The sequence below is a fragment of the Aquarana catesbeiana genome, linkage group LG13 (genome assembly GCF_042186555.1).
Source record: "Aquarana catesbeiana isolate 2022-GZ linkage group LG13, ASM4218655v1, whole genome shotgun sequence".
NCBI classification, from domain to species: domain Eukaryota; kingdom Metazoa; phylum Chordata; class Amphibia; order Anura; family Ranidae; genus Aquarana; species Aquarana catesbeiana.
The window spans coordinates 30,900,710-30,913,605 of NC_133336.1; the positions used below are offsets into that span (position 1 = coordinate 30,900,710).

A 12,896-nucleotide genomic window follows, 5' to 3' on the forward strand; every position below is an offset into this window, starting at 1 on the left:
GTCAGTGAATTGATCCCTTTCTGTCCTAGAGTGATAACACTCACTGACTGTACTGTATTTATGGAGGCACAGAAGTGTAGGAGAGGACAACAGAACACCTCCCAATCTCATTACATTGAGAGGGGTGTTGTGAAGTTTTCAAGGAAAGCTGGGAAGCCTGATACTATTGTTTGAGATTCAATTCATCTCACAGGAAATTACAAAGACAATGGATTTCTGGAAGGCTCACCAGATATTTTCTGTACTTGTAAAAAGTGTACAGAAAACTAATGCAGCCACCACATCTAAGGACTGGTAGGCTGCAATATATTACATTTTTGTTCTTGGGTCTAGATATCCTTTAAAAATTCAACCTACTGTATATGACACTGTAAACTAGGTAAGATGGCAGAGTGAGGCCAGCTTTCACAAATGGATGGTACGTACCATTATCACAGACCACCTGGACAGACAAAGTGGACAAATCTTTGGTACAGGCCACAGTTTGATCCGCCTGTGGGGCACTGTAAGTACTGAGTCCAGTGCAGGGGTTGATGAAGACATTCCTCCCCAGACTTTGCTCATAATGTTGCAGCCACTCCGAGGAGGAATTCTGTGCTTCATTCTCTTCTTGCTGGATTCCCGTCTGTGATGTTTGTGGCTCCAGTTCATCTTTTTCTGGCTCACAAGCCAAGCCTCCTGTGTCCATATTCACATTTGTACATATCTGAATGTTGCTGGAGGGTGCTGCGGTTTGGGGAAGTTCAAACATTGAGTGGTCAGTGTCATTTATTGGCTGTAACTCTCCAGATCGTATCTCCAGAGGGCAACGGGCCAGGTCCATGTCCTTTTTTAGTCGACACAGCTTAGTTGATAGGGAGCTGTGAAATTTGATGGTTCCTGGCTCCTTTTCCCTTAAATTTGCATAGCTGGATAGAGTCAAGGGACTGGCAATCACAGCCCTCTTCTCACTCTCTGTGTGGAACACAGTCTGTTGCACAGCTGGCTGTATGCGTTCATTTGAAGGACACAAGGCTTCTACCCTGGCTGATTCTGCTCCATCATGGACTAGGCCAACAGGGGCTGCAGCCCCCTTCTTTCCATAAGATCTTTTGAATTTATCCAGAGATCCTAGGCCCACTGGCAGATGTAACTTCAATGTTTTTTTTTTCATTGAGAGTTCTGGAGGTACGGTGGTTGTTTTAGAAATTGTTATACCGGTAGGATGATCTGCACCGATTCTGTGTGCTGAATCCAGAAAATGAGGCGTGTAGGTGACAGCAGATAAACAGCCTGGTTCTCCATCAGAAGTGTTCATACCCCAGGATGGAGGCTTAGAGCCGCTCTGGTCTGCTCCCTCCAATTCAGCATTTAGACTTATATTTAAAAGCATGCTTTGTCCTGGATGATGTTCCAGTGAGCCGCTGGAAGTGACAAACTCCTGGTCATTCCTACAGGATTCCAATCTGGAGCAGCCAGCTGTGACACCATGATGACAGAGTCTGTTTTTCTGCCCAGATAATTGCTTAATGTCCTTTTCTCCATCGGACTCAAGTTTCAGCTTTCCTGACCTGCAGGGTGTAAAATCAGAACTAAAATTCGGACAGTCCAGTTTCTCCTTGTTGTCCATCTGTGAGGTAGATGAGGACAGTGAAATAGCTTCTACGCTGGCAGCCTTGGTGTCAGTTGTATCCTCGATTGCAGAACTGTCCACCATATGTGCTGAAATCACATTTTTCCGACACACTGACTTTGATCGCAGGCTTTTTGGGTCAGGGTAGACCAATATTGACTCGCTAATTCCTCTGGAATTTGATGGCTCTGAATTGTCTTCAGGTGACGATTCATGGCCTGATAACCTGACCTGATGTTTCTGATTAAACTCAGTGATATCTTCTTTAGAAGGTTCTAAATACAGGTTCTCTTTCTTCAGGAAGTTCTTTACCCCCTGCTCTACACACAGAAGCACAGAGCCCCAGTCCTGGAATTCAATCAATGTTTTATTAGGCTCAAAGCAGATATCATACTCATCATACGGGCACTGGATATCGAGCACAAAAATGCCATGCAACTCAGAGATCGTCCGGTGGGAGCCAGGGCTGCAGTTTGTGCGGACTGCTTGGCTGGCTTTTGGCCGGCATATTACACTTTCTTTCCTCAAAAGAGAGTCAATGAGTTTGTGTAAGTGTGTTTTCAACACCAGTCGACTATTGACATACAGGAACTGCATTGCTTTGTTGTAGTGTCCTTCGGAACTGATAAAGCCAACAATCTTCAACCTGTCTTGTGTATGGTGGATCTCTCGAAGGTGCTGGGATTTAACCAGGCCATAGATCTGGCAGAAGCGTGAACACACATCCCGGGTTTTTGGCAGCTGCAGAACCATAGAATGAAGAGCGTCATTCTTCAAAGAGAAGGAGATGGTTGGTTTCATAAGAGAAGCTGCTTCCACCTTCCGGCGAATCCTCTCCAGTTCCAAGACAGGATCCACACACCCCCTCCGCACGGGCAGGTTATAGAAGAGGTTATACAGTGACACAGTGGTACCAGTGCTGGGGCGAGTCACCTCAGCCTGCTGCACCGGAAGTGGCTTCCCGTTCTGGAAAAGTTTGATGAATGTTTGGCCGGTAGGTTTCTGCTTGGAGGAGATCTCTACAATGCTGCACACATCGGCCATGCTGGCGATCGCCTCCCCACGAAACCCATAAAATTTTAAATCTTCTAAGTCCTTCAGGGAATGGCACTTACTGGTGAAGTATCTCATCCCCACTCTTTCCATGTCCTCTGGGCCCAAACCACGGCCATTATCCACCACCTGCACCCTAAAGATCTCAAGGTCAACCCGTACTGCAATACACGTGGCCTGAGCATCAGCACTGTTCAGCAGAAGTTCCTCCACACACTGACTGACCGAAGTTATAGCAATTCCTGACCGCAAACGACATCTGACATCCTCTGGCAAGACGTGGATCATCCTAAGCAAGACAGTACATAGGAACGTGGAAATGGACCTCCATCTTCACAGACCCATACTGCTATAGATACTTGACTGAGAAAAAAAAAAAAAAAAAAACAGAAATAACAATGATTAACACAGAAAACTATACAAGGCGATATAGTGTAACATTGGTATATACAATGTGATATGGTGTAATGTGGATATACTGTATGCAATGCAATATGGTGTAATTGAAGTATATACAATGTTAATGCTGGAATAGAGGTATATACACAATGTGATATGGTGTAGTAGAAGTACAGTAAAACCTTGGATTGCGAGCATAATTTGTTCCGCAAACGTGCTTGTAATCCAAAGCACTTGTATATCAAAGCAAATTTCCCCTTAAGAAATATTGGAAACTCAGATGATTCGTTCCACAACCATTTATCCATATAGAAATGATTACAGCAATACAAAATACAGTATAAAGTGTACTGTAAATATAAAACAAATTAACCTGCACTTTGCCTTTGCAAAGAATTGTGGCTGGTGTGAGGGAGATGAGAGAGAGGGGAGAGGAGGAGGGTTAACCCCTTCCCTGCCAGTGACATTTATACAGTAATCAGTGGCTATTTTTAGCTCTGATCGCTGTATAAATGTCGATGTTCCTAAAAAAGTGTCAAAAGTATCCCTGTCCGCCGTAATGTCGCAGTCCCGCTAAAAATCTGAGATCACCGTCATTACTAGTAAAAAAAAAAAATAATAATAACAAAAATGCCATAAATATATCCCCTATTTTGTAGACACAATAACTTTTGCGCAAACCAATCAATATACACTTATTGCATTTTTTTTTTACAAAATATATGTAGAAGAATATATATTGGCCTAAACTTAGGATGCATTAAGGTGGAAAAACACGACCCTTTAGAACCCCTTTAAATGTAACCATAATGCTACACTTAGAGGCACAAAAAACATTTATTGGCGCACTCCAGCTGGGGTTGTTTCTGTTAAGTCCTAATCAGACGGTGATGTGACCACCAATACATAGTCCATAGGTCTGTGATATGCAAGTCTTTAAAATGAGAGCTAGAAGGGACTCTAGAGACACAAAGAACAAAAAGAGCAGCACCATCTAAGTGTAGTATGATCACAGTTTTAATGTAAAAAGTGTATTGACACTCACAATGTTAAAAACAATATCCAGCATTAGGAGTCTGGTGCTCATCCGCCTTGCTTCCAGAGTATAAAGCCGCTGGTTCACGATTGTTGCCTTCGGCTCTAGGGTGCACACGCTCGCCGATGGAGCCGTGCTCACGCTGTGATTGGACACAGCGGGAGCCAATCAGGGGGTCCTAAGGCCGCCGGGACCCGCCGATTGTTCGTAGGAGAGACAAAACGGTGGTCTGCCTATGTAAACAAGGAAGACCGCTGCTCTGTCACAGAGGGAAAGCGGGAGCTGTCATTCCTGCTAATCAGGAACACAGATGTCTCTCTTCCTCCGGTCAGTCCATCCCTCACACAGTTAAAAACGCTATAAATTTAAACGCAAACCAATCAATATACGATTTTTTTTTTTTTACCAAAAATATATAGCAGAATACAAATTGGCCTAAATTGATGAAGAAATTCGATTTTTTACATTTTTTTTATTCGATATGTATTATAGCAGAAAGTAAAAAAAAAATATTGTTTCTTTTTTTCAAAATTGTCTGTCTTTTTTCATGTCACGCTTCAAAATTGTGAACGCTCGTGGAATGGCGACAAACTTTTACCCTTAAAAATCTCCATAGGCGACGTTTAAAAAAATTCTACAGGTTGCATGTTTTGAGTTACAGAGGAGGTCTAGGGCTAGAATTATTGCTCCCGCTCTACCGATCGCAGCGATACCTCACATGTGTGGTTTAAACACCGTTTTCATATGCAGGCGCTACTCACGTATGCGTTCGCTTCTGCATGCGAGCTCAGCGGGACGGGGCGCGTTTAAAAAAAAAAAAAATTCTTATTCATTTTACCTTTAAAAAAAAAAAAAAATATTGTCACTTTTATTCCTATTACAAGGAATGTAAACATCTCTTGTAATAGAAAAAAGCATGGCAGTACCTCTTAAATATGAGATCTGGGGTCAAAAAGACCTCAGATCTCATATTTACACTTAAATGCAATAAAAAAAAAAAAAAAGATTAAAAAAAAATTGTCATTTAAAAATTTTTTTTTTAAATGGCCCTTTAAGAGCTATGGGCGGAAGTGACATTTTGAAAAAAAAAAATAAATAAAAACATAAAAAGTATAATATTTGGAGGTCTAGTGCTACAAACAAAAAGTGTCAGAAAAGGCCTAGTCAGCAAAAGATAAAATACAATGTTACAGTGGTATATACAGGGTGATAAATACAATGTAAAGGAGGTATATCCAGGGTGACAGGAACACATACAATGTAATAGAACTATATATAAGGGTGCTAGAGGTATATACAATGTAATAGAGGTGTATATAAGGGTGACCGAGGTATATACAATGTAATGGAGGTATATACAATGTATTGGAGGTGTATATTAGGGTGACCGAGGTATATACAATGTAATAGAGGTGTATATAAGGGTGACTGAGGTATATACAATGTAATGGAGGTGTATACAATGTAATAGAAGTATATACACAATATAATAGAGGTATATACAATATAATAGAGGTATATACAATGTAATAGAAGTATATATACAATGTAATGGAGGTGTACACAATGTAATATGATGTGGGGGGGCAGTAACAGTAAATTAATATATATTTTACCTCAGTTAGTTCAATGAGCTTTCTTTATCCATCAATCAAAACAGGTTTCCTGGTTACAGGGGGCGGGACTCTTCCATTCTTCCTGGTTACAGGGGGCGGGACTTTTCCCTTCTTCCTGGTTACTGGGGGGGGCGGTTTCCCAGCATTGTCTTGGTCACAGAGGGCGGGCTCTTCCGGTCTCCCTGATTCCAATAGGCGGGTCCTCGGATTGTCATGGATACGGGGGCGGGCACTTGTTGGTTACAGCAGACATGTAATCAGTACATGTGTGCACATCCGTATACAAAAGTTTGTGCAGCTCGTGTCACGTGGTTTCGTTCATCTCAAACGGTAAGAAAAGATCCTCCCTTATCTTCCCAAGGACCAAACTTCTGATTGGCCTCCAATATGCAGATAGAATGTTAGCTCCTGTGCACCAGTGTGGGGGGGGATATACTGCGTACACCAGGGGTGCCCAACCTTTTGGGGAGCGAGGGGCCACTTTAGCAACTTGGTAAGCGGTTGCGGGTAGGTTTGCCACCTTTTCGTCAAGCCAAACGCTTAAGCAGCGCACGCCAATTATTTTTATTTTTTTTTGTAGTACATTCAATTCGTTACCTCTGTACAAAGCAATGCACAGGAATTTTGTTATGTAGTATACACTATACATATATTTTTGTGATTTAACCACTTGCCGACCAGCCACCGCAGTTTCGCTGCGGCAGAATGGCACGGCTGGGCAAAGCGATGTTATGTTACGTCGCTTCACCCTGTGGCCACTAGGGGCGCACGCGCAAAAGTAAAAAATAGTGTTTTTTTTTTTTTTTTTCAAAATGGTCACTCTTTTTTTGTTTATAGCGCAAAAAATAAAAACCGCAGAGATGATCAAATACCACCAAAAGAAAGATCTATTTGTGGGAAAAAAAGGACCTCAATTTTGTTTGGGTGCAACGTCGCACCACCGCGCAATTGTCAGTTAAAGCGACGCAGTGCGGAATTGCAAAAAGTGCTCTGGTCAGGAAGGGGGTAAAATCTTCTGGGGCTGAAGCGGTTAAATAACATTTCTAATCCTATGAAATTAATCACAAGAGTCCCCCTTTACATCAGAGTCAACAGAGTTCCCCTTTAGATCTGAATCCGCTGAGTTCCCCTTTACATCTGAATGCACGGGGTTTGTTTCCCTTTACATGGGGGCAGTATGTACGGGAGAGGAGTGCGGAGGGTATGATGTAGGCAGTATGTATGGGAGAGGAGTGCGGAGGGTATGATGGGAGCAGTATGTATGGGAGAGGAGTGCGGAGGGTATGATGGGAGCAGTATGTACGGGAGAGGAGTGCGGAGGGTATGATGGGGGCAGTATGTACGGGAGAGGAGTGCGGAGGGTATGATGGGGGCAGTATGTACGGGAGAGGAGTGCGGAGGGTATGATGGGGGCAGTATGTACGGGAGAGGAGTGCGGAGGGTATGATGGGGGCAGTATGTACGGGAGAGGAGTGCGGAGGGTATGATGGGGGCAGTATGTACGGGAGAGGAGTGCGGAGGGTATGATGGGGGCAGTATGTACGGGAGAGGAGTGCGGAGGGTATGATGGGGGGCAGTATGTATGGGAGAGGAGTGCAGAGGGTATGATGTAGGCAGTATGTATGGGAGAGGAGTGCAGAGGGTATGATGTAGGCAGTATGTATGGGAGAGGAGTGTATGATGTAGGCAGTATGTATGGGAAGGGAGTGCGGAGGGTATGATGGGGGCAGCATGTATGGGAGAGGAGTGCGGAGTTTATGATGTAGGCAGTATGTATGGGAGAGGAGTGCGGAGGGTATGATGGGGCAGTATGTACGGAAGAGGAGTGCGGAGGGTATGATGGGGGCAGTATGTATGGGAGAGGAGTGCAGAGGGTATGATGTAGGCAGTATGTATGGGAAGGGAGTGCGGAGGGTATGATGGGGGCAGTATGTACGGGAGAGGAGTGCGGAGAGTATGATGGGGGCAGAATGGGGAGGCATTTCTTGCAGTGTCTATGGGGTGACCAGGGAGTGATGTAGGGAAGGAAAGTAACCATGGAATGATGTCCCTCAGTTGGATGTATAAAGAGGTCTGGGGGTGATGTAAGTTGGGGGCTGAGAAGTGGTCAGATGGTGATGTCTAATCAAAAAAAAGCTCTTGTGCTCATCTACTAATCTATACAGCAATAAATCATACAGCAGTACTATTCAATGAAAATAATCTGCAAGTACATATCTATATTATCCAGCCCCCAGCATTCTGTATGTACAGATGATGTGAAGGTAATTTATGACCATTCATATAACCCTGTGTTATCCAGGCCATGAGTCTGTACAATCAGAAGTGTAGACTCATCACATATACACAGGGTTACGGGAATGGTCATACATTACTTTCACATTATCTGGCCTGAGTGATTGGGGGGATGTTTGTATAGATAGACATGTGTGCTGCTTAGAAGGTATCTGTCAGCTGTGATTGGGCTGCACACTCCCCCCTGCCATACACTCATTATCTAGTCCGATTCTCCTCTCGCCTGAACCCTTCACTGCATCACCTGCACAACAAATACTCCTAAACTTTGCAGCTTTCCTTTTGAGGAGACTTTTCTCAGAAAAAAAAACTCAGCTCAGCTCCTCCATGCATGTAATGTGAGCAGCGGCCAGCCCGACAGGAGCTCCTCCTCAGCACACCACACTGGTGATTGGAGGGGAGTTGAGTCAGAGATACCAGAGATCGTGCAGAGGAAAGGAGCTTTGGATTCCAGCACACACCGCAGGCACAGTGTACTTATTTACAAGCAATGCCACTGCTGCTGTCTCACGGTGACAGGTGTGCTGATGGCCCCCGCCTGAATGGTCTGTCACTGTTCTGAGCTGAATCATGTGCCCGGGTTACAGGCAGTACAAAACCCAGGCACACGATTCAAGACCCGTACTGTCTGGATGAATCCCGAACGGGTGGCAACCCAAGTTGCCGGCGGATGACAGGTCTGTGTCCACCCTGCATATACAGAGCAGACATTGCCCGCTCTCCTCTATGGGCCCTCCAGACAGAAGGTGACGGCTCCTCTTTTCTGTTTTTTTAAAGCAGATCGGATTGGCGATAGGCAGCTGTAAAAAAACACAATTTTATATTTGCCACTCTATAGGAGGTGAATGGAGAGTCCGATTGGGTCCACCTGAAAAACAGACAGGCGGACCTGATTGGATCGATCGTGTGAAAGGGGCCTAAGGCTGCATTCACACTGATACACTAAGGTTTACCTTCACCTCAACTGACCTCAATCTTCACTTCCTCCTCAGGATTCCTGCAGGTATCGCTGGCTGCTGCTGCCCCCAAGTGGGTATGACTGGTGTCTGCTGCTGGCTGTCTTCCAGGGCTGATACTGCTGGCGGGTCCTGCTGGCATTTACTGTTGGTGGATATTGCTGGCTGGTTCCCGGCCCACCATCCCCGAGCATCAGTGTGACAGGAGCCGGCGCTGGAGGAAGCAAGCGGCTGCAGAAGGGCGCAGAGCCGATGCTTTCTGTGTCGCTCCTGTCACAGGAGGACTACATTTAATATCACTTCCCCTTTGACAAGAGCCGGTGCTATACAGGAAGCATTGGCTCTGCTTCCTCTAGTGCCGCTCCGTTCTTCACACTGATGCTCAGGGATGGCGGGTCGGTAACCTGCGATCTGGGCTTGCCAACCCGCCATCCCAGAGCAGAAGATGACGGACCACATCAGAGGGTGCCACGGCCAGCAGTTCGTCACCCCTGGTGTACACAGATGGTTAGCTCCGGTGTGAGGGCTATTCTGTGTACATGGATGGTTAGCTCCGGCGTGAGGGATATTCTGTATATATGGATGGTTAGCTCCGGCGTGAGGGATATTCTGTATATATGGATGGTTGGCTCAGGTGTGGGGGATATTCTGTGTATATGGATGGTTGGCTCTGGTGTGGGGGATATTCTGTGTATATGGATGGTTGGCTCAGGTGTGAGGGATATTCTGTGTATATGGATGGTTAGCTCCGGTGTGAGGGATATTCTGTGTATATGGATGGTTAGCTCCGGTGTGAGGGATATTCTGTGTACATGGATGGAGGGGGATGGATGAAATTGTGTGAATGCATCAATGTACTGCATGTTATCTCAGCTTGCAGAGCTTGGATTCATTGACGAGTTTACCAAAAAATGTAAATATTGCAAAATATACAGCCTCATCCTACATAACTAAGCTCCATATCATGCTGAATACACTAAATGATTAATGCATCTTAAATAGAAAACAATCTTTAGATAGATTTTTGCTCCAAAAGCATTTTTTTTAAATAAATTTGATAAAAAAAAAAAAAAAAAAAGAAAAATAATATCAGTTTAAATCAAAAAAATTTTTATTTTTAAATCATTGATTTATATCCACTCTGGTTAGCTCTGGTGTGAGGGATATTGTGTGTGTATATGGATGGTTAGTTCTGGTGTGAGGGATAGTCTGTGTATATGGATGGTTAGCTCCGGTGTGGGGGATATTTTGTGTATATGGATGGTTAGCTCTGGTGTGAGGGATATTCTGTGTACATGGATGGTTAGCTCTGGTGTGAGGGATATTCTGTGTACATGGATGGTTAATGCTGGTGTGGGGGATATTCCGTGTACACGGATTGCTGGCCCTGTGCTCCAACATGAGATGATTAGAGACGAGCACACAGAGGGAATTATGAGGGTTATTTCCCTTTATTTCAGTGCAACAGAACCAACAACACAATACAGTATATGGAGTGTACAGCTGAAAGTTCACGCTGTACAAGCAATTTGTCATTTTCTCTGTGACATCACCCGGACGATCCTGCAGGACAAAGCATTCCCCATTAACTCCTGCATGTCTGGACTGTCACTTTTTAACGGAGAAACTTCTGAACTCCAGTTGTTGGATGTCCCTCTCGTTGTGAAATTTGGCCTCTGTGATTCTGGATTTGGGGCTCCCTTTTTCCTGCAGCCATTTCTGCATCTCCCGCACTCGGCTCAGCGGCCCCTGAATCTGCCCTTGGACCGTCCCATTGTCTGTATTCTTCACCCAGCCTACCAAGCCCAGACGTGTCCCCTCCGCCTGAAATTGGGGTAACAAAGAGCACCGTCAGCACGATGACAGAACGTCAGAAATCTGAGCAATGAGAGTGACGACATGACACGCCCACTAGGGGGCAACATGTGAGGTCCTCCTCGGTGAGGATGGCGAGCGGGATGGATGGACGTTACCTGTGTGTACTTGCGGAAGAAAACCCCCTGCACCTTCCCAAACACCTCATAGTCCAGGGAGATGAGCGAGCCACCCTCCGCCATGTTCCTGAGGGGGAAGAGACAAATGACATGGTTATCATGGCGATAAATCATCGATTCTTCACTGACCAATCCCTCTTCTAAGCTCATTAATTCCTTCATCACTCTCATGTTGCTTTGCTGTTACATATTTCCATCTCTGCATTTGTCAGAGCATTTCTTACTCTCCCTGTACTGGGTGTTTGTACCTCCAGACATGGCAGCCTGTACTTGCCAGGGAAAGGCTGCTGACATAAAACCAACTTCTGGATAAAACTGTGCTCATGGACATGGGGCCCCTGTGTACACAGGACAAATGAGAAGGCACAAAGACTGCATTACACACAAAGGGCTCCTCCATGGCTGGATATAAAGGGGCCTCTGATGACACAAACCTACCCTCCTCCATATATATAGGAGGGGCCCCTGTGTACACAGGACAAAAGAGAAGACATACGGAGACTCCCATACATACGAAGGGTCCCTAACTCTACTCTGCCCAACCCCCCCCCCTCCCTAATGGTTTTCTATATAGGGGGCCTTGCAATGCTCTACACCCACCATACAACAGAGGGCATATAGGAGCCTCAACTGACACAGCCTTACCCCTATACATAGGAGGGGCCCCTGTGTACACAGTGGGAATGAGAAGACACAAGGAAATTCCCATACACAGGCGGGCCCCTCTAGGACCCCCCGTGGCTTGATATAGAAGGAGCCTTTCAATCCTCTACCCCAACCATACACGGGAGAGCCGGGCCACCCCCCACCCATGGTTGTATATATAGGGGCCTCTGCTGACGCAACCCAACCCCTCCCTCAGGTTTAGTTATATAAGGAGCCTCGCTATCCTCCACCCCCACCATACACAGGAGGAAACCCCCCTGCTTGAATATATAGGGGGATCTACTGACACAACCCTACCCCCCCCCCATACACAGGAGGGGCCCCTAACTGTCCTCTACCCCCCTCCTCCCAATGGCTTGATATATAAGGGGCCTCACAATCCCCTACACCAGGGATATGCAATTAGCGGACCTCCAGCTGTTGCAGAACTACAAGTCCCATGAGGCATAGCAAGACTTTGAGAGCCACAAGCATGACACCCAAAAGCAGAGGCATGATGGGACTTGTAGTTTTGCAACAGCTGGAGGTCTGCTATTTGCATATCCCTGCTCTACACCCACCATACAAAGGAGGGCCCGTTTACAGAATGCTCCACCCCTTCCCCCATACACAGGAAGAGCCCCTCTATGGTTGGTATATAGAGGACATAGGAGGGGCCCCTGTGTACACAGGAAGAATGAGAAGACCCCCTTCATGGCTGGATATATGGGGATCACAATCTTGTACCCTGCCCTCCCATGTATGACTATATAGTGGGCATCACAATGCTCTACCCCATCATACACAGCAGGGGCCCCATATGGTTGGATATATAGGGGCCTCTTGCTGACACAGTGCTCCCTTCCCTTATATACAGGAAAAAGCCCTTCCATGGCTGGATATAGAGGGGGCATCTAAAGACACAACTCCAGGAGGACACATGGAGACCCCAATACATGGCTGGATATATGGGGGCTTCTGCACACGCCCCACCCCTTACACCGGAGGGGCTGGATATATAGGGGGAGTCTCACAATCCTTTACCCCCCCTCTGTGGCTGGATATATAGTGAGTCGCACAGTACTCCCATTCATACACAGGAGGGGCCCTCTGATGACACAACAGCCCACTCACTTTGCGCTGCTCCGTTCCTATGACAACACCCGGCCAGCAGAGTCGCAGGATGATGACGTAGGAGCTTCCGTTCCTTTGCGCGTCCCAGCCTCGGTCTCGCCCATTGGCTCTGTTCTCTGCATCTCCCCGCCCCCAGCACACTGATTGGTCTTCCCT

At 46.0% G+C, this 12,896-nt stretch overlaps 2 protein-coding genes across 3 annotated transcripts in view; both read right to left on the reverse strand.

The window, feature by feature from the left end:
- The window catches only part of MLH3 (mutL homolog 3), a 32,169-nt gene extending 25,758 nt beyond the window's left edge, over positions 1–6,411 (reverse strand). The window contains exons 1-2 of one of the 2 annotated variants that reach the window (XM_073610738.1): positions 5,717–6,411; positions 427–3,028 (exon numbers count right to left, since the gene is read on the reverse strand). In XM_073610738.1, the coding sequence (XP_073466839.1) occupies positions 427–2,953 (2,527 nt within the window). In that variant the 5' untranslated portion in view covers positions 2,954–3,028; positions 5,717–6,411. The remainder of the gene's footprint in view (positions 1–426; positions 3,029–5,716) is intronic. The other variant, XM_073610737.1, reaches the window with a different exon arrangement.
- Positions 6,412–10,060: 3,649 nt separating this feature from the next.
- ACYP1 (acylphosphatase 1) lies at positions 10,061–12,892 on the reverse strand. Its single transcript, XM_073610744.1, has 3 exons — positions 12,741–12,892; positions 10,941–11,028; positions 10,061–10,791 (listed from the first exon to the last, which is right to left on the reverse strand). The coding sequence occupies exons 2-3, from the start codon at positions 11,022–11,024 to the stop codon at positions 10,576–10,578; spliced, it is 300 nt and encodes a 99-aa protein (XP_073466845.1). The 5' UTR covers positions 11,025–11,028; positions 12,741–12,892; the 3' UTR covers positions 10,061–10,575.
- Between the last annotated feature and the right edge of the window lie 4 nt (positions 12,893–12,896).

Excerpts from the sequence above, each read along its gene's own strand:
- ACYP1 (XM_073610744.1), bottom strand. The coding sequence starts at position 11,024 with ATGGCGGAGGGTGGCTCGCTCATCTCCCTGGACTATGAGGTGTTTGGG. Across the intron at positions 10,792-10,940 it reads TCTTCCGCAAGTACACACAG|GCGGAGGGGACACGTCTGGG; the intron begins GTAACGTCCATC and ends CCCCAATTTCAG.